The 27208-nt window shown below is 37.0% G+C and overlaps 1 protein-coding gene across 13 annotated transcripts in view; it reads left to right on the plus strand.

Annotated features, from left to right (window-relative positions):
- The window catches only part of LCORL (ligand dependent nuclear receptor corepressor like), a 79688-nt gene that overhangs the window by 24371 nt on the left and 28109 nt on the right, over positions 1-27208 (plus strand). For 6 of the 13 annotated variants that reach the window (XM_080590070.1, XM_080590065.1, XM_080590064.1 and 3 more), the window contains exons 2-5: positions 1150-1215; positions 8400-8479; positions 8715-8844; positions 17999-18253. In XM_080590070.1, the coding sequence (XP_080446196.1) occupies positions 1150-1215; positions 8400-8479; positions 8715-8844; positions 17999-18253 (531 nt within the window). The other 7 variants (XM_080590074.1, XM_080590071.1, XM_080590076.1 and 4 more) reach the window with 5 other exon arrangements.

Consider the following 27208-nt stretch of genomic DNA (forward strand, 5'->3'; position numbering starts at 1 on the left):
GGGACCTGTCAGGCAGAACAGCTCCTGTATGTTAAATTAACTTCTCTTGTCTATGTTAGGATTTTAAGTTATTAAATATCCACCGTACCTTATGTAGCATGTTAATTCCTCCTCATACTAGTGTACATATGATCTAAACCAAACAGTAAACGTTGCTTGTGATAAAGGGCATGATGGGTGATGAGCAGATTTATAATTAGAAGTGTTCTCTGCTGATGGTAGGCAGATGTTTCCTGAAGATACTGCTGGTATCTTTCATGTAGTAGGATAAAATAGTCCTTCAAAGTGCTCTCTTCATACTCGAGACCTGTTCATATTAAAGAATGAGAACCTTCAAATGCTGCTTTGAATTATCCTCTTAGTTGAAAATAGGCTTATTATATAGGAGTCTGTAGGAGAGAAGAGGAGGCACATGGAAATTCTTTCTATATTGAACAAAACTTCCGTTTTACTGATGTTATAAATTCTGACTGTTTCATCAGTTGTCCTGCATGTCCTCTTCTTTTTTTGGTTGTTATTAATCAGTTGTTTGCTCTGTCTCTCTTCTCCCCTGCTGCAGTATGTGCTTTTACCAAATACCTAAAACAGACTAGCTAGTAAATCTGGAAAATAATTGGATTTATCTAATCCTCAATTTTAAAACTATTTTATACAGAACTGTTACAACATCAGAAGCAAAATAAGCTTTCTTTTCTTTTATTTGCGCAATGCTAACCTACTCATATAATGTAATTTTTCGTGAGCCTAAATGAGAAGTTTCTGATTTTGAAATCCTGTGTCCTCCCGCCCTCTTCTTCCCAACGTCTAATTCTCAGTGTAAGAAAGACTTACTCTACTAGTGTAGAGCTATGAGGTTAATCTTCCCACCCTTAAGATTGTGTGGTAGTTATTTTAAGTCTAATGGGGTGGTTGGGGCATGGCTTAATAGGCTGACTGTGTGCAGATGGCAATTGCCTTGTCTTATGTTTATCTTCTAATTCTACTGAACGGTACTATAGTGTCAGGAATAAACACTCGTGTGATAAATGTAACAATTTTTGAAATTGCTCTTCGAGTTTGCGAGAATATCTGTTGCCAGTGTCTTCAAACTTGATTTCTTTTTATAAGAAACCTTTGATTAACCGTTCTAAATGTTTCTTTCGTTTCCAGGTTTTGAAAGTATTTTAGAAGGGCTTTATGGACCAAGGCTACGAAGAGACCTCAGTTTATTTGAAGGTAAATGAGCCAGCTTTTAGTGCAATGATCTTTATTTGCAAACTTTTCTTTTAGTTGGAAGTATTTTAAAGCATGTAAAGTTTATTTAAAAAATAATCTTTTGGTTTTGTTTTTTCATCATGCTCATGTCAGTACTGTGCATAGGCAAAACATTAGTTAAAATGGTACCTAAGCAATCTTATGTAGGGAAATTTGGAATTAGTTAAGCTCTCATGAAAAAAACTTTTCCAGAATATTGTAATTCTGGTTTCATTTTTTGGACAGCTTTTAGAAAGTAAGGTGAGCAGCTTGTTTTCCCTATCAATATTAATTAGAAAAAGGAAGATTATGAATGCTAGTTTGCTTTTTGTAGTAGTCAAGAAAGCTTAATCTTTTCTATAAAAAAAAAAATGCACTATTCTTTTGTAAGACCTATTCTTATTCCAAATGGGTTTGGTTTTGTTGGAATAAGTGTTAATAAATACTTAACTAAAGATCCAGATGTTATCAGTCTTGAACAAAAGCAGGGAAAGAAAATCCAGCACAAAACTGCCTTGAAGTGTTGAAAGAAGTGTACTGTCAAAATTATTTTCATTGCTTTAAAAAAGCATTATTTTTTATCAAACCTTCAAAATGTTCTGTTTAATTTCCTTACAATTTTATTTGATAGTGTAGTTCATGAAGTTTTGTAATTAATATACTGCTAGTACATGAGCCAGTGTGTCATATACTGTGTATGTTTGTTTATAATAGGTTTGGAACAATTGTTTTAACTTGGCTGAGGTTTTATCCTCTTTGTATTGTGTAAGTTCCTTGGCCTGTATCATATGCATAACACTATTTTCAAGGGAAGGGAGAGAACATGAAATATTACTTTACTGCTATTTTAAGAGTAACGTTCTACCACTTACAAAGCTAAGCATAACACTAGTCAGACTCTTAAAAATGTTTAAGAAACTTGTAAATCTGGGATAGAGCTTGTTTTCTTGAGTGGTACTCCCATCTGCTGTGATTAAAAAAAAAAAAGCACACTACTCTTTGGAAAGGGAACAGCGCGATGTTAATCTTGTAATAGTGTACAATATCTTTTTCTTGTTGTAATTCTAATGGGTTGCTATGTGTTAGGCTTCACATTGATTAGTGATTGAAGCTTTATTATTCTCTTGCATCAAAGGGTTTACAGTTTGAAAGAAAATTCAGGACATTTTTGGGCTTTTGCATAAGATGACAAAGCACCAAGCGAATGGCCAGAGCGTAAGCATTACAGCTAAAGGAGCCCAATAGTCCACCATAAAGTGTTACAATACTACTTTAGAGTTGCTTCATGTTTGCTGCTTCCTTTCTTAAGGGAAAAGCTTCAGCTTATTTATCTCATGCTGTTGAAGATTCCTTGTGGCCTTCTGTTTAAGGTGATATACTATTTCCATTGCTTGTCTGGATGCCCTAGTGGCTCTTTTTGTCCTTGCAGATTAAATTTGTGTATCTAAAATGTTAAGTTTTAAGTGATTTCTTTTTCCCTTGTCAGAATGTCAGTAATGTGCCTGAATTTTGGACAGTTAGAGCCTCTCTGTTTGACACCTATAAAATTGGTTTTATTTCTAGAGCAACTGCAGAAGAGATGAAAGATGATGGGATTCCCACCTTGCCTTATTATTTTGAATTCATTTTTTTGATATAGATACTACAACAGTTTGAAAGAGATTTCCCATGTTCTCTATAAATACAGTAGAAACAGACATTTTAGGATGCAGGGCTGTTTCTAAACTGACATCTGAATTGCATTATAAAGATTAATACAGAACTCTTGAGTAAGATTGACAATAAATCTTCCCCGTCATAATTCAAGTGCCATTTTTTCCATTTTCACAGGTAATGAAACTAAGAGACAAATTTGACTCACTTAAAATACATGGTTGGTATATAGAATAGAAGCCACATTTTTAGGCTCTCGGCAACATGCTTAAATCCTGCAAGGTGTCCATTTTGCTCATCATGACGACTGGATCAGTGCTATCCATACTATCAACATGCACCATTACGCTTTGTTAGAAGGAGAGTATGTTTCTTTGAATAAAGCTTAAGAAATTAAATGTCTTATCCAGAAATTTGTGAGAATTGGCTGAAATACATGCCTCTTAGCTACAGTAGCATTTTTCTCTTATTTTTTCATTCTTATATTTTTTGTGTAACAAAAAATATGCATAAAATCTAATACGTATTAATTGGTGTATTTCTTCCTTAATTCTGTCTTGAAATAGTATTTGATCTATAGATTAAATTACTGTAATTAAAACTGCTTGAGTAAAAAAAAAAAGACAATTTTAAATGGTAAAGGGTACATTTCATTTTTGCTAGTCCTTTTTTTCTTACCTTTCAAAGAAAATATCTTGTAAACTTTAAACTTTCTTACTAAGCAGCCAAACTAATTGAACAACCCCACCCATGGTAACAGATGATAATCTGATGGCAAGTTTTTTTCATAATCTTAAAATTCTTACATGTTGTTTATGTAGGGCTTGTTTGCTTAAATGATTATCGTTACCTCTATTATTCATCACCATTTTTTTCCAACTGCTTTGATAGTGTATCTTCTGGTTGCAGAGGTGTCACGTTTTATATCTCGGCACCCAGCCTTGGTCCTGCTCAGAACTGCTCAAGGCTTCTTGTGTCATTGAATCTTTAGGGCTTCCTAATCCTTTACTTAATGCCCATTTTCAGCCAAGTAGATTCACATGTAAATTGTTATTCTTTACATTCTACTTCTGCATGTTCAGTTAAACTGATAGAAAGCTTTTCTTCTGGTATGTGTATATTCTTTTGGCACTATGTGCTGGGATTTGGGGTGAGATTTGAGAGGAGGGGGGTCTGTTCTCTTATGGACAAAGAAAAACGCTATTGTGGGTAAAACACAGCTCTTGCTATTCTTCCTCTGCTGGGGGGGGAGGAATTTTATATAGTACAAAAGGGTTGTTTGAGGGTGTGCTGTGTTCTTTTTTCTTAAGTTTTTCTTGAATATTTATTCATAGTGAAGGTAATAGGGTGAATATTTACATTAGAAACGCGAATCTTTTAGTCATAGTCAAGTTTTTATGAAATTAAAAAGATGAAGGAACATGATAATCACCTCAGATATTTTAATTATTAAGAATCAGCAGTGCCATATGAAAAAGGGGATTTGTTTGAAATTGTGACAACTTGCTGGAAAATTTGTAGGGGCATTGTAATAATGCAGAAAATCCTGGGAAGTGTAAGTAGGACTTTTTTTTAGGCTTAGGTTTAGTAGAGAATTTCACATTTTAAGAGATAAATATGAAAGCTGATTGGTACTATAGATGTCTGTTAACTTAATTCAATGTGACTTTGGAGGGGAAAAAAATAATGGGAGGAAACAAACATTTGAATGGCTTATGAACTGAAAACAGGTGGTAATTTTTGTCAAAGGTCATTATTTAATAAAAAAAAAAGGAAATCGGTTTAATAGCTTTGCACTAAATGACATTGGTTTGAAGTAGTAGTCCGAACTATGCATTAACATTAAAATGCTTTTTGCACAGTCCAGCAACTTTTTCTCATGGGCTGGCTGCTGTTTTAAGTTGTCACCAAATCTTTTATCAGCCAACCCCAAGCAAGATAAAATGGGGGAATGAATGATCGTGATCCTAAATTGAATGCATCTGAGAGAGACAACCATACTGTCAGAAAGATCAGAGGCACAGATGGCCTATCTGTAGTTAAAAACTAATACTGACATCAGTATGTTTCCTCTGGTGACCTGAGACTGTTGTGTGCCTGACATTTGATGTATTTGATACATCAAGCAACAGCCCTGGCAGTTGCTTCTGGGAATTTGCTGTTTTATTGTGTTTTTTGTTTTTATTTTGGATAAGCGCTGGTCTGAGGTGAAGAATAAGATATTTGGTTGTGTGTTTTGTTTTGGTGGTGATTTTTGTTCTTTTTTTGAGGGGGGGGGGATACTCTTTCAAAAGATACCTGCGGTGCATGAAGTAAATTGCAATGAGTCTAGGTCTATGGCTGCTGTAACATTAACTAATGAAAGACTGGATATAAAGGCAAGCATGTGTAGTTAGTTCTTATTACATTGAGCTGGAACAGGCATCATTAATGCACACAAGCTTATTTGACTTCTTGACTTTGTGCTGCTGCTGCTGAAAGTCTGCAGCTCTGAAGGAAGGTGTCTGAGAGGATGGTTTGGAAATAATTTTATAGTAAAGAGCCTTCTCTTCTTTTTACTTATCTTTTTCCTGAAGTGTGACTTGAATTTTAGGGGACAGTCACTGAGAGAGCATTTAGGCTTTCTCTTTCCATCAGTATTACGATTTTTAACCACTGTTTTCCAGGTAACAACAATTGTTCTTTTCCTTGTTAATTTTCAAAATATTTCTGTTAGAGAAGCTCAGAATTGATCAATCGCCTCTATATTTTTGAGTTTTTATTCTGATAGCAGTGTTCTCTAACTCACTGAATTCTTATGTTATACTGTTAATCTTAATATGATACCGTGTACATGATTTACGCTTCTTTGAATAAACTTAGTGTGATGTAGACCTTACACCTCTCAAGTGTTGCTTGTCTGGTGACACAGAAGGATTGTTCTCCAACTAGACTTTTACCAGTGGAACTTCAGGATTCCAAGGCAGAAGAATTACTCTGCTAAATTTACTAGCTGTGTTGGAGTTGCACGCACAATCTCAAGTATAAGTAGTCACATTATATGAGATTCCTATTGTGATTTGCAAGGAAAACTATGAAAATATGAAGTTTTTATGAACGTGTATAATGTTTGAAGTTTTTTGTGTGCAGACATCCTGAAAGAATAGTTCTGACAATCAGGGCTGTCTAGATTAATTTAGCAAAAATAACTCGCTGTTTTTCTTATTGTGCAGTTGGAAAAATCCCATGTCTTTTTTGATCATCAGCTGTCCAACCCATCAAAACTGCTGGTTTCCGTCCCTGGAAGTATATAACAGGTTGTTAATACAGAATTCTGCTCTAAATTAGCATTTGACAGCTGAGGTAACCCAAGTAACTCAGTATTATTCTTTAAATCTAGTCACGTTCCTATTTAACTTAAGAACATTTTTTTGATTCATTTTATTTTTTGGCTCCTCTGTGCCTATTTGGGAAAATAAACCAAAAAAACCTGCAGAGCACTTGTAAGAGGGGAATGGGGATGGAGGGGAATGTCAGAAACATTCCTGAGACACCAAAGCGAGAGAAAGGGAGGAGGTGCTCCAGGTGCTGGAGCAGAGATGTCCCTGCATTAGCCTGTGGAGGGGACCACAGTGAAGTGGAAAGCTCCTGTAGCCCTTTGGAGAACTGTGCCAGAGCAGATACCTTTGCTGCACCCCAGTGGAAGACCCTATGCCACAGCAGGTGGCCTGAAAAGGAAACTGGAGCCCTTGAAGAGCCCACACAGTTGCAGGTTTTCTGGTAGGAACTGTGGCCCTTGGGGTACCCCTGCTAGAGCAGGCTTTTCTGAAGGACTGTGCCCCGTGGACAGGACCTGCTCTTTGAACTGCAACCTGTAGAAAGGACCCGTGCTGGAGCAGTTTAAGAAGCCCTGTAGCCTGTGGGAGGGTTCCCATGCTGAAGCAAGAGAAAAATGTGAGAAGGAAGAAGCAGCAGAGAACAATTCTTACAAACTGATGGCAACCCCTGTATCCCTATCTTCCTTGCCCTGTTTGGGATCAGGGAGGAGATAGATGAGTCGGGAAGGAAAGACCGTTTGTGAAGAAGGTGGGGAAAGGCGTTTAGTTTTGCCTTTTTGTCATTATGGAAATTGCTTTAAATGGCAATAAATACAATTTACTTTCCCCAAGTTGAGTCTGTTATGCCTGTGACAGTAACTGGTAAGTGATCTCCCTGCATTAATATTGACCCATGAGCTTTTCCATCTTACTTTTACCCTCTGCCCTTGGCAGCTAGCCAAGGTCAACCCACCACAGTATCTGGAAGCAGATAACCTCAGGAACCTCCCTAGCAGAACTGTAGTTGTAATGCTGTGATTGAGGGGAAGATGTATTTGGTATTAATAAGGAAAACAAATTTTTAAGCTGTGAGTGCATGAACTGGAAATGACTGGGATGTAGGAAGATCTGTAGTTAACGTGGTTAATATTCTCCTGCCAAAATGATGCAGCCATGATCAAGACTCATATGCAACTGGGGTGCTGCAGGAAAGGTACCGTTTATTATCTTGAGACCTTGGTCACCTGTATTCAAGAAACGGGAGTTCAAGTAGGGATAGTGCAGAGATGATGAGGGCTGAGTCTCATGAGAGACTCAGGTAGATTCGATTAGCATAGCAAAATAAAGTGTAAAAAAATCAAGCGTAAAGGGGAGGGATAACATTCTCTATAAGTAGTACATCAAGGTGCTAAATACCCATGAGCAATAACTGTTTAGGTGTAAGAACAATGTTGCCACAGAAACAGATTGGAATAACTTGCCATATGTAAACTTAAACAAGAAACTAGAAGATTAATTTTAACTATTAAAGCAGTGGGTTTTGGAAAATCTGTAGTGATTGGTGGTTTGGTAAGAGTATGTGGTTGAAAACTATTTTTTTTAATGGAGCTAAATAACTTGATTAAAGAACATAGATTGTATGTCTCCATTGAGATCTATTTAAGTCCTATATTCCTTCAAGACTAAAGTATGACTTCAGATGATTTTAAATTTCTTCTTGTTTTTATCAGAATAAATGAAGTGTTACAAGTGAATGTAGGGTTTTGGTTCGTTTGTAGTAATAGTATAAAATGAGTCTAAATATGACACATCTTGCTCAAATGATAAGAGGACTGTATCCAAATTCCTAGCTTAGATTGGTGTAAGCTTGTAGACTTTAATTAAAAGGAATGTTTAATTAAAAGGAATAATGACTGGGTATCAGAGCTTAATTTACTGTACGCAGATGTCTTCAGTAACTGTGATAGGTAATCAACTGAAATGTACAGGTTCACTTTTCATTTTAAGGAAGATGCCCTCTGATTTGAAAGTTGAACCATATGAGCCAAACTAGACTTCTGAAATAACTGAAGAATTGAATACTATTGACTACATTGTACCAATAAACGCATATTAGATTACAATGGAACTTAGTTAAGAGAATTGTAGGATGTGTATTTTGTTCTCTGAATCCATTTTTATGTGTTTAAAACATCTAGCTTTTTTTCTTCTTTTAAGACTGTGAGCCAGAAGAGCTAACTGACTGGTCTATGGATGAGAAATGTTCCTTTTGTAATTTACACAAAGAAACAGTCAGTGTAAGTATGAACATGATATCAAGCATGACTCTCCAACGCCTAATTTTTGGTATGAAAATATGAATCAGAGAGCTGAATTTTGCAAATAGGTTAATACTGCATTTTGACTTAAGATAGCTTGGTTATGATGGGAAGTAGTAAAAATCTCTTTAGTGGCTCAGTAACTTAGCCTACTGATAATATAATACACAACTAACTTCTGAAAGATTTTTATAATCTTCCATGTATCTTCTAGGATCGTGCATCAATTATTGGTTCTTCACAGTCAACGCCTACAGAGGAACTATCATCTCAGGGCCAGTCCAACACTGATAAGATTGAATGCCAAGCAGAAAACTATCTAAATGCACTCTTTCGAAAGAAAGGTAATGAAAGCACGTCTTTTCTATTAAGAGATGACACAAATCTAGCAGGATCAAATGATTTAGGGTTGACTTTGATTCTGAAGTAGTTTCTATTAATCCGCTGTGAATGCTGTTCTTTTTTTATTCTTTTTTTTCCCTAATCTTTTCCTATAATTTTAGTAAATGAAGCACTAATTCTTTCTGCTCGCCATTGCTGTGAGTCCTGTTGCATTGTTTGTTATTCTTTTAAATCTCTGTTCATTACCTTTTTCTTTTTTTCCTCTATGATCTAACTTTTTCTATGCCAACTTGTGATGCTGTTCTCTGGAATTTTTAAGTATTTAAACACTTTCTGTTCCAAAACTGCTTTTACTTCTAGTTTTCAGTAGGCAAACTCTTGTAGGTGAGATAATGTGTTTTACAGATTACAAAATAGGATTTGGGATCGTCTTACATAGAAGTTGTGATTTCATATATATCCAAGTCAGTGTTTGAAGCTTCTTAAAACAGTGTTTAGAAATTTTATTCTTTGACTACTGTCATTCTTTGGCAGTTGGCAACTTATAGCAGCACACAAGTGACTGACAGGTCAGCTTGGTTCATGTAGGTTATTTGCCAGTAAGCTAGTCACTATTGATAGAGGCGAAATTATTAATTTTCTTCCTGAAGTTCCTGTGTAAGGAATGTGAGTGCAGCTTTATTCATCACAGATTTCACAGGTTTTTATTGGAGTCTAGTCAGTGTACTTGAATGTCAAAATAGGTGAGTGTGACAGGGGTGAGTGACAGCCCTCTTGTGCTCTGTCATAGTAGAGCAAGTCACTCATATTCACCTTCACATAGGTGGGGGAGAAAAAGGGAAGTTAACTTTCTCCTGCTTTACCTTGCTGTAGCAGGAAGAGATTACTATGCCTTTGAACCTGGGATGGTCATAATCTCTTTCCATATGGGGCACATGTCTGTTCAGCCTACAGTTTACTTAAGGCTTTCAGTGGAGTGCAGTACGTATTTTGAGTTCATCTTCATTCCTTGTCTTTGCTTAAAACCACTTGTTTTCTGTTTGAAATAAAATGTTGCCACCTCAGTGTTTATGAAACTTCTATTATATTTTGATTAAGGGGCCAGTTGCATGGCACCTCCCTAGGCAAGTATTTAAATTCCTTCAATTTTCTACATTCTCAGCTGTTTCCTTGGTCATGTGATGTACAGTGTTTTCCAACATTACCTGCTTTATACTTAGTTTAGATAGAATCATAGAATGCCCTGAGTTGGAGGGGACCCAGAAGGGTCATTGAGTCCAACTTAAGGCTCCACACAGGACCGCTCAAAAATCAGTATTTCTGAGAGTGTTGTCCAAATGTCCCTTTAACTTTGACAGGCTCGGTGCCATGACCACTGCCCTGGGGAGCCTGTCCCAGTGCCTGACCACCCTCTGGGTGCAGAACCTTTCCCTAACCCCCAGCCTGACCCTCCCCTGTCCCAGCTCCATGCCGTTCCCTCGGGTCCTGTCGCTGTCCCCAGAGAGCAGAGCTCAGCGCCTGCCCCTCCGCTCCCCTCGTGAGGGAGCTGCAGGCCGCCATGAGGCCTCCCCTCAGCCTGCTCTGCTCTGGGCTGAGCAAACCAAGGGACCTCAGCTGCTCCTCATACGTCTTCCCCTCTAGACCCTTCACTATCTTTGCCCTCCCTTGTATACTCTATAATAGCTTTGTATCTCCATAGAGACTCTGTCTTTTGATTCTCTTTGGGGGGAAATTTTATCATGGGAGAAGTGAAACTTGGTATGACTTCACCTTACTAGAGTGAGTGACTTTTGTGAAATTTCTCAGAAAAGCTCTTGATTTTTAGCATCTTTCTTAGTTTTTTTGATTTGCCAGATCAGCTCAGTTTGAAAGGTTTTGTGTATTGAAAAACAAGTGGAAAATCTTTCCTGATTATCTTTGTGATTCTCTGATGGTCTTGTGTATTCTTGGGTAACTGATAGTGTGTTGAGGAGTTTTCTAGGAATTCTGCTTCAGTTCAGGTTCAGCAAAGTCTTGTGAGTTGTTCAAATTATGGAAGGAAGAGGAACAAATTGTTCTTTGCAAAGGGCATGTAAAGCCAATTTCTGAGATATTAGTTTCTCCTTTGTAAGAGGAAGCCAAAGAGTTTTGCTAGGAAAATCCCAAGTCTCCTTTAAGAATTTTTGTAGGCTTTTGAGATCAGTTATCAGCTGGGAAGGGGGGGAATCAGAACACTTGAAATAACTGTTTAGCCTAAGGAGCTTTTTTACACTTAGTAGTAAAAGAGATACTCTTTTGTGGTCAAAGTACTGTGGAAGTATTGGTTGGCCGTCGTTAAAACAGAAGTAATAGTTATTTCATTTGTTTTGACTATAAACTTTTCAAGGGCATACACTGTCTCTTACTGTCATGACCAGCGGAATTTCATTTGGGGCATCTGTGAACAACTTCTAAGACTGAGCAAATTGAATTTTATTTATTGGTCTCATTATCCTTTTACTTTCAGAATATGCTACGATGTGGTTGGGTATTTTAATTTGCAAACTTTTTTTTTGGCACCAGGAATCTAGTTCAGATGGCCTCCAGACACGCAGGCATGTTATAAATGTTGTCCATAGCATACAACCTGCAGGCATTCGTTGATGAGGATGTCTGTAAAATCCCGAAGATGATGATTCTTTTCCTTTTAAGAGTGATAAAATTACTGCCAAGATAATAAAAAGCTACCACTTTGTTCTTTTAGGTAGCTACTTTTGTGTTAGTGAAAGACAAATTTGGTAGACAGTTGTCTGTAAGGAAGTCCTATCCTTGGCAGGCACCTCAGTAAAACCGGAGTAGTTTTTGTTACCTGCTGTAGCCCCTGTTGTGTTGATTGTTTACACTAAACAATTTATCTGAAAACCAAATGCTTTCTTCCTAGGTATGACATCTCTCTTTGCCCAATGGGTGTTGTAAGTAGAGTAGACTCCTCACTTAAGTAATGTTAAAATATCCGTTTTCTTTTGTCAAAGCAGCCATGAAGAAAAAAATACAATGTGCTTTAAGAAACTCATAGGTTTTTTCTTTCACTATGAATATCACAGAATGCGGTAATCTTTACATGGCAGAGTTCTAGTTGCTCAAGAGCTTTATCAGACATTTTTGATCATTGAATATTAATTATCTGGCTTTCTGATAATCCACATTGTATGTTCCTGGAAGCCTTTCTTTCCAGACACTATTACATTAGTATGAACTCTTAAACCAAAAAAGTCAGTTAAATACAATCACAGTTGTGAATCAGGTTCTACCTTCAGGTCCTGATCCGCCAGGACAGAAACCTGAAAATCTTTTATAGAAATAAAGGAATTGAGGTAGAAAAATGGAGGGAGTAAAATAGTCAGGATGACTTGAATGACTTCAATCTTTCTAGGTTCTATGGGTAACTCTGTCAAGTATCTTCAGTATCATGTTTTTGACACCAAAATAACTTCCTTTTAAGCTTAAAATTTTCTCTTGTTTCTAGGTGTCTCATGTTCTAAAATGTTTCCTTTCATAAGTATGTCTTTATAACATACCATATAATTGCCATTGCCTCTGAGTTCTCATTCTTTACTTAGTTGCATCTTAGAGGTGCAGAGATGTCAAGAGCTGATTACGCTTCCCAGGCAGTATATAGGGTTTGGTAAACCCCATCTAGACTTGCAGCTATAATCTCAAACTACAGAAAACCATTGAAATGTTCTTAAATATTCAATTTTTAAAAATTTACTTTGAAGTTTAGTTTTGAGATGTGCATACTACTTAATCCAATACCTGCAGTTCCTTTTTATTAATAATTCTAAGAAATCTGATTTGTCTTTTCAAAGCCTGGTATTACCTGATAAATTAGGTTAAATACAACTGTAAGAACTGAGAACTCTGTCATAGCAAGGATGTCATACAAGTGTACTGCACAAGCTGCCTGTCCCTCAGGTTCATCAGGAAAGAATGTTTAGCAGGATTTCAACTGCTTGCTGAAGGAAGTAAAATGTACAATGTGTTGATTGTCTGTCTGCCAGTGTTACTGTCTCTAGTAACTTGAATTTCCTGGTCATTTTCAACTTCATTTAAGGGAATCCTCAGAGGTATAAGGATACAAAGTAAAGAAAATTGCCATTTAAGTAGAGGAGGAAATAACTTTGAATGTTTACAGGAGCTGAAAACTAGAATAAACTTGGCCCTTATTTCTTCTGTTTGTTAATCAATTAAGCTGACTAAACTAATCATGAGGGGTAGCTCAGAATAAATGGCTGTATTCTGTTTTTTTAACCTGCTGATGATTATACAGTGAGCTGGACAAGTTTACATGGGGAGCTAAGGATGCTGCTGGTACAGTCTGGCTATTAAGATGGGATCATTTTAGAAAACATGCAGCCCCTTTGTGAAGGGGAGAGGTGGTACAGGAAATGCTGATAAGCAACCTGGTATTCTTTAGTTCTGCTACTCACAGAACTGCGTTGTAAGGTACAAGGAGAGTTACGATTCCCTGCTGATTTCAGCTGTCTTTTTGTACGGTATCAGAAGAGAAACTAAGAGTTGTTGTCCCGATTTCCTTTTAAACGGGAAAAAATAGTGTTTTTCAAGATACAAAATGCTAATGTGGAACATAAGTTTGGGAGCTTTCAATTCCTTGTCTGTTGTCCTGCCAAATACATGTGTAAGACTGAATTACCTGTTAAATCATTTTTTACTTTGTGCAGTCTAATTCACATAAAGTACAGAATAGTAAAGCATATGGATTTGAATAGCTACAAGGTGGTATGTAGTACTTAAACTGAGGGAGTCTTAATCCTAAATGTGAGATTTGAAAAAATAAATTGTTGCAGTTAGTCATAATTGTATATCGTTCTGGCTGGAATATTTCACAAGCAGAAAATACCGGGCTGTATCATAATATCAGGAGGGTCTACAGTGATGTGAGAGGAATTAGAGGACCATCAGAGCTACCTATTACTCCAAATTCTTAGAGGCTGTTTTGCTGGGTTTGAAGTGGTATGTATGTGCATACACAATCCTTGGAGTAAATACAGCTGCCTTGTTGCGTAAATCTTCTATCTGAAAAATAGAAGCTTAAACAGATGTAGGCTTATAAATCTAGAATTTTAAACTAGCTATAATCATTACTCCTAATAAAACATCTTTTAGAATAAAAAGTTTTTTGTTCATACAAAGTATATTTGGTGCCATCTGCTGATAATAATTAAGAAATATTTGCTTGTGAAACTAAGCTCAGAGGTCTAATAACTTTCTTCCCACAAAATACATTAAATTGCTTTTACAAACTTTGTATGACTATTTAAAGATTTCCAATGTGTAGTGAAACTTCACCACCATGAACTTAAAATTACAGGTCTCAACATGTTTTCATTGCATACTTCTACAGTAATGCAGACATTGAATGTAAGCAATCAGACTGTCATACACATTAACCATGTACCCTATTCTGATTAGTCTTATATTGATAAAACATTATATAAAGTTATATTTATCCTTAGTCTAATTTTTTTATAAAATTTATAGTGTGTAAAAAGAAAATTGTATATGAAAACATATCACTTTTTTTTGAATGTCTAACATCTCTCATCTCTTCTGTTTTATTTGGATAGCTGTGGGAAATCACTTCTAACTTAGAGTACTCTGTTACTTCTTCCTAATATTACAAGTTATGTATCCACATAAGCTTTGTTTCCGTTAGAGAGGATGCAGTATTAATAAAAATGGATCAACAGCAGCTTTGTAATACCTCTGAGGAAGTTACTGAGAAGAGAGGATCAAACTCTTCACAGTGGTGCATAGCAGGACAATGGAAGACAAATTGAAATGAGATATTCTTGGTTGCATAAGCAGAGATGAGGATCGGCAAGCAGTGGAACAGGCTACCCAGAAAGATTGTACAGTCTCCAACAGAATTTTCAAGGCCTAGCTGGGTAAAACTCAGAGCAGTCTGCTTTGATCCTAAAGGTGACCCTGCTTTGAGCATGCAGTCTTACTACAGACCTCCTACGGTCCTTCCAATGTGAATTATGATTTAAGGGTGTGAGTATAGTCAAATACTGAAGACGTGATAGTCACGCTATTTGCATTTTTAGCAGTTAAGCTTGGTCTAACTAGGGTCTAGCCTTGTAGACTCTATATGTGTTAGCAGATAGAATACTGCAAATGTGCACCTGGAGCACATTTTTTAGATTGTGCTCCAAGGTGTGTGTTTTACATTCAATACTACCTTTTATAGTAAATTAAATATGTAAACTGTCAGTAGTTGTAGCAGTTATGAGAAATCTCACTGCATTTATTCTTCCGTAGGGGGTATTTGGAAATAATTAAGAAAAAATAAGACTAATAAAGTATATAGGAGCAAAAAATAAATTCTTTGTTATTCCAGCTAGTTCAAAAGATGGCTTTGCTGCTAATGGAAAAGCAGGCTTGTTAGGCAAATGTCTAAAAGCAGTTAATGCTTGGATATTACCAGTGTGAAGAGTCTGAAATAGAATAGGAAGAGAATAGAAACATGGTAGTTCTGAAAGAATTTTGTCTCAGTTACAGTACTTGATGTTGTTGATTAATAGGCAGATGCTTATTCCAGGTATTTGTGTTTTTTGGTTAATTATGGGTATACCCTGTGCTTCTGATCTCTTGCTTTTCAAAGGCACAGATTGTATCAGGATGTAAAGTAACTCTTCCCCATTTGGGCTCATAATCACCTGTTTTCCAAAAAATCTTCAAAGAAGATTTTCTTGGCTGCACGCAGCAGACTAATTTCTCAACTGTTATAGAATGACCCTTCTTATATATGTTAGACTGGTGTTTTTGACATTTCTTATACTTTATTGTCTTTGAGTTTCTTGATTATTCACTGTAAGGTTTTTGCTTGTTTTTTAAGCTAAGTTATTGATCAGTAACTTTCTTTGCTTGACAGTGGTGGAATCGTAGCTTTAGGCAGACACTCTTGTTCCTAGGTAACTCAACTTTCTAATTCTACATCCAAACTTCCCTTGTTCTTTTGTTACTGATGTGTATATACACTAACATTTTTACATCTGTTGCCTTGCTGCTTCAGTATCTTTTGTCAAGTTGTTTTCTTCTGTGTCTCTAACCAAATGCCAGTTGAACACTTCATGGATTCATCATTCAGGAATCAGGAAATACCAATAAACAAAGAATACTTGTGTCTGGATGCTACATGATGGGGAGAGATTTTTCTCTATATGGATCATTCTGCATTTGGAATTTTACCTTGTGCCCTTCCTCCAGAAGCTCCGATCAAGTTTTAGAAATTCTGGTAGCAATCTGGTTGAAGGAGTGTCAGAAGATAGGCATTCAATCATAAGCAGGCTTGTTTTTTATTCATGCCTTGCATAAGGTCTCTTGAAGCCAAGACATCTAGCATATACTGAGGTTTTGAAAATGCTGGAGCTTTACCTTATCTGGTAACCAAAACGCATTATCAAGAAGCACCAGAACAGTCAGCTGCCTCAGCAGATCAGATATGTTTTTGTAATGTCTTGCAATACTTCCTTGGTGAAAATGAATTCAAGTGGAATGTTTTGAAAAAACTGAAATAAACAGTCTTATATACATTCATCCTAAACCTGAACAGTGTTCTTTGGTCCAATCTCAGTGATCACTCTTGCTGGTAGATGGGTGTAGCTTCACTGACATAAAATGCTCAAGCAAATACTGTGTGATCCATCTATCTTCCAGCAGTGTCTGCCTGAATGAAATATTCGTGAGATCCAGTCCTTTCAGTTTCTCAGCTTCCAGGAAAACAAAACTCAACTGCTCAGCTTTTTTTTTTTAACTTATCTGTTCTGGACTGATATAAGTTCCCTGGTAACTGCCACAATATCCTTTTGACATTTCTTTCAGGCAATCAAGAATCATCTAAAAGCTAATTTTTCACATTCACAATTCTTTATTTTATTTTTAAGCTTTAAACCTCTGTCTGTTGTGATGAAATTTATTTTGCTGATTACCTGTGATCTTGAGGATGGACAGTGGGTTAAACAAAGCTTTGAAATGCATGTTTTTGTGTGTGTATAGGGAAGAACACATTAAGGAAGAACAGAGATATTGGAGTATGGACAATTGTGCTCATCTTTTGAACTGAAATATTGCAGTTTCTGGTATTGCATTAATCAGTAATACAGCTTACTCTTTAGTAGATTTCTTATGTAACTTAGCATAAAAATGTAATTTTTATTTTGTTTTTGGCATTTGGAGGGATTTTATCGTGGTGATTCACAAATGTAGTTTCAGCTTTGCTAGTCAGAAGAACTTTAAATTTTTTTGTCTAGCTGGCAGATACTAAAATAAAGTTATAGAGATCTCATGTTTGATCCTTGTATTTGTTTTGTGCTTTTAAAATGAAATGCTTTTTTTCCATGGGATTGTTGCATGTATCCACATACATGTGTCCTCATATACATATAGTGTGTATACCTTTAAGAACAGGAAATGTTTCTTCTCTCAAATGATTTCATTGTTAGCACTTTGACCTCTGAAGATTATTGTAAAATTCAGTTGCTTGCATTACTACAAATTATATGGGACATCTCAAGTCATATCATATCAGATTTGATGTTGCAACCTTGAATCTCAAATAGGCACGATGATCTAACATGCACATGAAACAACTCTTCTACAATTCTTCTCTAAGATTAACTTCTCAGAAGTCCAACTGTTCTATATTATACAAAGGACTAATCTGTAGAATTGTAGTTTAAAGATAATTTGTTTTATTCGCTCTTTGAAAGTAACTCCTTGTATATTCATACTTCTATTTACCTTGCACTAAATATTCAAAAAATTTTCTAAACTGAAAATTGTCTTGAAATGAAAATTCATCTTAATTAACAACAATAAATACAAATTCTGATTCTCGTACTTGAATTGCTTATCTTCCCATATAATCTGACTTATTCCATGATAGTGAAATTCCATGATAATTAAAAACTGCTGATGCAAACACACTCTTGCAAATGACCAGTAAGGAATATTCGAAAGAACACCTTAGGTATCTTAATTAACGCGTTCATTAAGCACAATGAATGTGTGCAATGAGCTCATGTGTGTATGTGGAATCTTTATTTTTAAAAAAGTATTTCAATTTTTCTTAATACATCTGTTGCTTGTGTTGTTGTTGTTTTTTATTCCTAGATCTTCCTCAGAACTGTGATCCTAACATTCCCCTAGTTGCTCAGGAATTAATGAAAAAAATGATCCGCCAGTTTGCGATTGAGTACATTTCAAAAAGTAGCAAAATTCAAGAGAACAGAAATGGTTCATCGTTTGAACCAAGTATGATATGTAAAAGTATCCAAATGAACCAAACGGAAAACTCCCTTCAGGAAGAACAGGATAGCCCTCTAGACCTCACTGTGAATCGAACTCAAGAACAGAATACTCAGCAAGGTAAATATCCTCTATCTGCTTTTCTGTGTTTTGATGTCATGTACTACCTTGTGTCTCTACTTAAAAATAAATAAATTGTTCTTGTCTGTCCCAAATAACTATATATTCTATCTTTTCAAAGCAGTGCTCAGTACATAAGGGAAAAAAAAGAAATTGTGTGGTTAAAAGAAGTCTTTCTAAAAGCGTTTTTCTTATTGTGTATTCAGTGATAAATATCCTAATTTCTGGGTGCATGCTTTCAAGTAGCATGGGAATTTGTCGGTGTCAGAATACCAAATCTTAAGTCAGTTTATCTGTGGCTGTCACAGGTAGCAGTGGCTCAAGACTTTTTTTGAAGGAAAGGGCTGTTAAGCCTTCTGAGAAAAGAGAATGTACTGCAATTTCAAAGAGCAAAGTTCATTCTGGCTGTTTCAACCCTCGGACACTGATTCTTTTAGTACTGGTTAAAATGATGGAAGGATGAATTTTCTGTACTGATCTGTAAAGATTAAGAATTAAACAACCTTATTCTTCAAGGCAAGGAAGGGTATTTCATATTTGTAAATGATAATGAGAGATATTTTTCTTGCTTTACTCTCAAATACTGTTATCCAAAACTGATAATATAATCATGAGAGTGCTTTGGACTCCAAACTTGATTTGGAATAGCAGCAGTTTTCAGGGAGGATTGTAAATGTTGTGCAACTGTGAACACCGGCAAAATCAGTTAGTCTTTGACAAATACAAGGGTTTGTATTAGTCCAACTATATTGCAGACCACAGAGAAAAGTGAACCTGTATGTCATATATCATACTGAAGTTAAAAGAAGATAGAACTGCAGAAATAAACTTTTAAAAGACTATATTTTTCATAATGAAATAGTTTTCATATGATTATGCTTAATGATGCAGTCTTCAATTAGATGATGCATCATTGGGGAAAAAGGTTTTGACATGGATCTACCTTGCTAAACATATCTGTTCTAGATGAAATTTAGGCAACTTTTCTTTGACAATCATTAAGAAATTTTGAAGTTCCTGCTTTTATTCTGTGTGGTTAGCAGAAGCTAGTTCATGTCTAGATTTAGACATGAATTTATGCAGACTAAATACCTGGTGCAGATGAAATCCTGAGAAAAAATCCACTGTGTTTTGATATGCCTCCACTGTGGATGAATTACAGATTTCAGAGATTTACAGTCTCTAGACTGAAGCTCCCCCCCCCCCCCCAAGGATGGTAAAAAGTACTTTTCTGGTATCAGCACTATAACCTGCTGCTTACTTCCAACAGCTGGCTATAAAGAAGAACCAATTTTAACACTAAAATGTGCCTGAGGGTGTGAAGTCCCCAAAGACAGGTTTTGGGTCACTGAGCACAAATAAGTCTTAAAGGAATGAAAAGGAAGGCAGAGGGTGAATGGGGCAATGGGATAGGGTTAGGAAGAAAATTCTACTGCTACAGTCACTCAGCTATTTTGAAGTACACTGATCTTTTCTCCAAAAAAGATCATAGAGAGAGTTTTAGGTATTTTTATCTTCCATGTCATCTGAATCTTATAATTAGGGTAAACAGCAATATACTATAAACAGGTATGATCTTGGACCAGCTTTTCAGTGGTTCTTTAGGATGATTTAGTCTATACAACTAATGTAATCCTGATCCTTAGGCACTGTTATGCAATTGATCAATGATTTCAGCTTTTAATTGTACTTTTTTTTAATTGTCTAACATAAAACACTCGAGTCTCCAGACTGGAGGAAAAAAAGCTATATGTTCTTATTTGCTGCCTTTCTAGTAATCTTTTAATTGTCTTGCACCTCTTAATCTATTGTTTGTTTGTAATTTCCAAGTTATATGGCAGTAACAGAGTACAAAGTTCAAATCTGTACGTTTGTTGTTGGATCCTTGAAGTTGATATCTTTTTTGAATTCAAATTGTCTCCTGTGAAGCAGGTGATGGCCTAAACATAAGTTCTTCAGGTTTATCTTTTTAGTCAGGCAGGTGCTTTTTATTTACCATAGTATCATTTAAAAATGGCAGATGTAAATAATAAAAAGCAGGCAGTCTTGTATCTGTACTATGGGAATGATTCTTGAACTACCTCAGAGGAAGTTTTAGGCTTTATTTTCCAGATCACAAGAAGCGTTTTCTTGCACTGAGCCCGTCCAAGCTAAGCACTAGTTCAGTGCTGAGCAAAGGTTCTGCCACTGAAGACATCTGGATGATCTTATCTTCACCTCAAAGTTTCTTACCTTCTCTTGTTATCCCTAGACTGTCTCTGAAGAACGCTCATAATATTCAGGTTTGACACTAACAGTGCTGCATGTTGTCAAAACCCCTGCATATTGGGTTTATGTGCCAGTTTTAGTAGTGAGAGAGGGCTTCAGGGGTGGCCTCTGTAGGAAGAGGCTGGGGGTTGCCCTGTGCAAAGCACAGCCACTTCTACACCAGACCCACCACGGGTCAAAGCAGAGTGGAACAGCAAAGTTTGTGGCACCTCTCTGAGAACATGTAAGAGTGAAAATGCTGGATGGGCAGAGTGAGAAACAACCCTGCAAACACCTAGATTGGAGGAGGAGGTGCTACAGCTGTTTCTCTGCAGCCTGTGGAGAGGACCACGAAGGAGCAAGTGTTTCCCTGCAGCTCATGGAAGAGAGCGGTCTGGAGCAGATATCCCCACTGCAACCAATCCAAGTCCCTACATCAGATCAACTTGGCACTTCCTGAAGGAAATGAGGCCTGTGAAGAGCCCACACAAGCAGGGGAGAAGTGAGAGGAGGAAAGCTGCAGAGAGGAGACTGTAACCCCTGTTTCAGGGGAAGTGGGGGGGTGGAGTTGAGAGCGAAGGAGGGAAATTGAGCCTGGGTAAAGTTGGGGTGGGGAGGTGTTCTATCTCTGTCTTCCTCACATTATCCAACTCTATTTAAATTGGCAATAAATTAATTTTTCATAACTGACGTCCATTTTTACTGTAACAATAATTGGTGTCTTTGTCTTGACCCATGAGCTTTTTCATCTTACTTCCCTCCTACCTCACTTCTTTCTGCTTGGCCTCTTGACAGAGGAGGAGAAAGAGAGACTGGGTGTCTGGTTGCTGACCTAGGTCAACCCGTCACAACCCTGGTACTGAATCATTCAGTAATGAGCTTTTAAGCACAGACATCCAAGTACCTCTAGCTAGCATCCGACTCTGGTAGTGGAGTACCAGAATTGTGCTTTGCCTTCTACTGTATGTGTAAGAGTGATAATTTCCGTTGCAACTTGCTAGTAAATAATTGGGCTCATAGGCTCAGTTAGTTACTTCTAACTGACAGTAAAATGTCAGAAAAGACCTCCAAGACCATCTGGTCCAACCATCCCCTTACCACCACTATCACCCATTAAATCATGCCCCTAGGCACCAGGTCCAACCTTTCCTAAAACACCCCCAGGGACAGTGACTCTACCGCCTCCCTGGGCAACCACTTCCAATGCCTGACTGCTCTTTCTGAGAAGAAATTAAGAGAAATTTCCAACTTAAACTTCCCCTGGTTCAACTTGAGTACATCCACTAGTATCCTACCACTAGTATCCTACCACTAGTATCCTACCACTAGTATCCTACCACTAGTATCCTACCACTAGTATCCTACCACTAGTATCCTACCACTAGTATCCTACCACTAGTATCCTACCACTAGTATCCTACCACTAGTATCCTACCACTAGTATCCTACCACTAGTATCCTACCACTAGTATCCTACCACTAGTATCCAATGCTTCTTAATCTGTGTAATTCTAACGCTACCAAGGACTCACAAAGAGTATACTGTGTTTATATCACAAGAGAAAATTTGTTTTGCCTGCAGTGTTCCTAACAAATATGGGGTATTTGTGTATGGTTTTTGTCATTCCTTCTCTGAATGAAGCTAATGATAAAGCAGCATCTTCACAAAATAAAATGTGGAGTGAGGAACAGTTTTGGACTATCCTACAGCAACTTTATTTTTTTGTGCGGCATCTTAGGGAGTGTAGCCCAGCAGCAGCTGCTTCAGTGTAGAGGCTTCTTTCCCTTAATAGACACAGAAGGGTTCATCACCCTGAAGCTCATAAGCAGAGCGACTTGCAAAGAGGCAAAAGTATAAACTGTACAAGTACATAATCTAAGAAGCTAGTTTAGCTGTACAATTTCTTGTTGATTGATAGGGTGTAAACATAGCACACACAAAAAGCAAGAGCATTTGCTTAAAGCTTTTTCATGCCTCCTTGATTCATCATAAGTAGAAATTACTAGTAACTAATATCATAGATTGTCTTCTATTTACTAGTAATTCCAGAGTTGGATGACAGAGGGAAGTTTTGCTGCACTGAAGTTCTTAAAGCTATTCTATAGCTATATCGTTGTTGGCTATTCTTGAAGTAGGAAAAGTAAGGATAACCAGAGTTTAAAATTCAGTTTGAATGATTTAAAACAGCTTTTTATTATCCAGTTTTCCTATATGCATATGAAATCACCAAAATTTCCAACAGAACAATTCTTAGTTTTTGAGAAGTAAGTAGTTTCATAACTTGAAAACCCTCCTTCAACTTGGTATGGCAACTTGACTCATGACATATATGGCTTCTTGATTGCTACAATCGGGTGTATTGAAAAAAATTCAAATAAAATAATCCTTTACCATCTTTTTATTTTAATACACTGTTCTCACTATATATAGTGGGAAAAATGCTGTGTCCTTGAAGGTACACATGCTATGTTTCAAAAACATAAATTGTTTAATCTGCAAATATATTCAAGAAACAAATTGTTTAATAATTGTGTAAAAAGGTCATCCTTGGAACAGCGTCCAGGGTTTTCATAGAATCATTAAGGTTGGAAAAGACCTCCAAGATCATCTGGTCCGACTATCCCCTTACCACCAGTATCACCTGCTAAATCATGTCCCTAAAAACACCCCCAGGGACGGTGACTCCACCACCTCCCTGGGCAACCCGTTCCGATGCCTGACTACTCCTTCTGAAAAGAAGAAGTTTTGTTTCTTTGACTGCCAGTAGCGGAAAACTGACAAACTCCCAAGGAGCCATTTGCTCACTCCTTCTGTGGCTCAGGGGGGGAAATAAGACCAGAAACAAGAGCTTACAAGTTGAGTTAAGGACAGGGTGCTGGCTTACTGCTTGCCATCATGGACCAAGACTCACCTTGGGGAAAGTTAATTTTAAATATTGCCTATTAAAACAAAGAGGCATTTTTCCCTCCCATGTTTTTTGAGAGGTGCCACCAGCTTGGCTGCTGGGCTCAGCTGTGTCCTGCAGTGTGTTTGTTGGAGCTGACTGGAATCAGTAGTGGTCAACCAGCATGGGACAGCCCCACTGCTGCCAGCACCTTGCCACATGCACCTACTGTATAGCCAATCTGGGAGTTCTTCATCTTATAAAATAACTTCCCTGGTCAGCAAAAATTGGGTAGTCAAAGGGGTAGTTAAAAAGTAATAAAAGACTTCGGAGTTCTTACTGATAGTCGTCTGAAAACAGCGTTTCCATAAAAATAGACAGCAAAGGGCAAGGCATCGTCAAGAAAGGTGTTAGAGACAAGGCAGTATCATTTTGTTCCTATTTAAAGCTATATTGAGGTTTGCCACAGTATGATGGATAAGGTAAAGGGATAATTGTTATTTACCGAATCTCAAAATACTAGAACTAGGCAAGGTTTGCTGAAACATTTTAAAAGGAAAATAAAAAAAGAGGTAAGGGGCTTCTTTTGCACAGTGAATTGTGAACATCTGGAACTGCTGTGACAGGAGGTGGTAGAGACGGACATTGGCAGTGGGTTCAAAAAAGGCCTCTCATAACTTCCTAGCCAATATAACCAAGGCCAGATAGTAAAGAGCAGTCAGGGAGAGAGACCTCTGGGTTCTGTGATCCAGTGGCATCTGCTGGGAGAGTAGGAGAGGAACAAGCTGCAGGTGGTGGCCAGGCTGATGTGCTCTCCCATGCTGGGAGTGGAGTTTCTGCTGTGACTGGAGTCAGAGGACTGGGTAGAGTAGATCATCTGACCTGGTCGGGCAGATAACCAGTGAAAGATTTCCTGAAAACCAGAAGATGACGTGTTTGCCAGAATCAGTATTGAAATACCAATTGTAGGAACTCAGGTGTTTGATACAGACTTATTTTTTCTCTGTTTCTGTAACCTTGCTAGTCTGGTGGAGGTTCACATTATTGTGGTCCTATTTATTCTGAAGATGTTGTAGCTTAGTTGTACCTTGGTGTTGTTGTACCTGATGATGTGGTGCTGAGCAGTCAGGTCCAGAGGTAAAGCCATTTCTTTGAAGTTCAAAATCATCGGATTTCAGCAGAAAGAATTTCATTAGAAGGTCACAAGGAGCAGACCTGAAAAACTTGTAATAACTTTTCTATATTAACCAGTATTTCAGAGTATCTGTTTATGAAGGCTATTTTTGTAATAGTCATGGTTTCAGATGAAAAGTACAAGCAATTCCATGGCTCTTATTAGACCCACATTATATAGAGTTTTTTCTGCTCCTGATGTTATTCACTTCCTTTCCAGAATTTTTGCCTAAATCATGTGGTTTGAGTGATTTGATAGAAATAATAGAAGTGCTGGTTTGGCTTTAAAATAATTGTTCCTACCTTGCAAGTAATGGAGGTTTTCAAGGTTTGTTGTCCACCTGTACAATCTGCTTTTTGTTCCCTAGTACTAGAAAACTGTGTGACTTGGGTCCTGTATTAGGGCAGGAGCTGAAGGATGAGTTGCAACTGCTCAGTTCTGTACCTTTACAATAAGGTACCCAGGGGACAAGCATGATCTCAGGGGGTGCTGCTGTTCAAACAGATTTCTGTTTGTCATGCAGGAGATATGTACATAAAATTACTAGACTGTGTGTGAATATCCTATTACAACAGAAATTTTGTTAGGCTGAGAAAACAGTCTTACAAAAACCAATACCTGGATTAATGCCCTCATTACATACAAAGGATACCAAAAGATCATATTTGACTGGGTAAGTGTATGCACAAGGTGTGTTAATGTTACAGAGTAAGCATTAGAATGCTTTGTAACTTTACGCAGGTCAGAAATTTATTGCTGTACCCACAGAAGCAGGGCTTCTTTTGAAAATCCTGGCTTGGAGATGTGGTTAGACACAGGTTTATTTGCATCTCGTTATAGATAGTTGGCTCTGTAAACTTCTGGTCTTGAACCTAACAAAAATTAAGATCTCTACTGTTTATATATACATACATTCATTTAATTTCATTTGGTCTTAAAACTTTATTACCAGTGCTCTTGCGTTCCTACTAATTGGAGGTGCTCCTTCATCGTAATTGATTCTACTGTAAAGCAGAAAGATCCACCAACACTAGGATTTATGCATTTTAATGAAACTTTCTGACCTATCAGTACCTCCTGCATCAGATTGTTGTTTTATTTGTTTGACTGAAATCACTGAAGAAAAGCCTGGTCTGTGGTGACTTTATCTGCTATTTTGTATGGATATCAAATCTCTCACATACTCCTCGTTCACTCTTTTTACTGAGGATTGCCTTCCCATAGAACATTGTTTTCAGGGAACTCTTCATACATATACTTATTCAGCTGTCTTGAACCTGAAATGGATATTCCATTCTGCTTACCTTTTAGAGGCAGTACCTAATTTCATGTCTCAGGAATCAGTATTTTCAGTGCTGTCCTCTTTTTAGTCATTTTTTCAGTTTGTTGGGGGCTTATGTTGTCAAAGCCAGTTCTGAAAGACTGGAAATAAAAATGATTTGGTTTGTTCACATTTCGTTTTGGAATCTTGGAATATCCAAAAAATCTTGTTAGCGTCAGTTCCTTTGTAGAGTGGTTAGAAAGAGCCATTCATGTTGGTTGTCTTGATATTCTAATGTCTTTAGCAAAACTCTGTATTTCAAAGTTGTAGATTAATTTGGTTTTCAACAGTGTTTCTCATAATGGATTTTCATTTTGGTGTTTTTGTTTTGTTTTTAATCTATTCTTGGTTTTCTTTTGTTCTTAGTAGTCACTTGATAGTGGTCTACCTAATGATTAGCTTTTGCAACTTGATGAGTTTGAACTTTGAGGTAGTTTTCTGAGGTATTTTTCCAGTGACTTTGTCCAGCTATCTCTTCTAAACATTTTATATCACGGTGCCGGTGAATACCAACTGAAGGTGGAGAAACTACTCTGAAAGAGAACACACAAACCCTTAAAGGGTAACGTAGTTTGTATTGCTAACGAAACACAACAGATGAAATCTGTCTGTTGCACAGGAGTCAGGGTCATTGCAAGTATTCGGGATTTTTAACAGCTGGGTAGTAGTCTGGATATTCCTTGCAGAATAATTCTGTAGCGATTTTAGTTGGCTTTTCTTTCTGGAATATTACTGCTTCAGAAAGCTTGATTAGCATTAACTAGTCCTTACTTTAACTTCCTTTAGGGTCTAAGGAAGACTTTGAAGGGAACAAGTTTAGGAGAAAAGGAGCATCTTTAACAAGTGGTGTATTTATAAATATGCTTAATATTATTATATTGGCCTACAATGTTAATTTTTCTCTCTTTACTCTTCTTCCAACATAAAACAGTTGGGCAACTAACACTAAAATATATTTCTTTGCAATATTGGTACAAAGCAAAGTTAACCTAACAGTTTTTCTGAATTCTCATTTGAGTTTTGGCATTTGGAAAATCCAACCAATACTTCATGTCTTCAATCGAAGGTTGTAGGAAAACATATACAATTTATTGATGTTTTGCAAATAATACATGATAACATAAAAATGATACTACTGTATAAAGGACTAGCATAAGATTGCTTTTAGAGTTGAATGTTGAGCTACATATTAAAACTCAAAATTGGATTCCTATAACACAAGCACACAAAACAGCCCAAGTTTGAAACAGAGAACCAAGGAAAAAGGTATGAAATTATATATGGTTAGGCAATTTATCTATAAATTAAATGTGATTTAAAAAAAATAT

The sequence above is a fragment of the Anser brachyrhynchus genome, assembly GCF_964034855.1.
Source record: "Anser brachyrhynchus genome assembly, chromosome: 4".
NCBI classification, from domain to species: Eukaryota; Metazoa; Chordata; class Aves; order Anseriformes; family Anatidae; genus Anser; species Anser brachyrhynchus.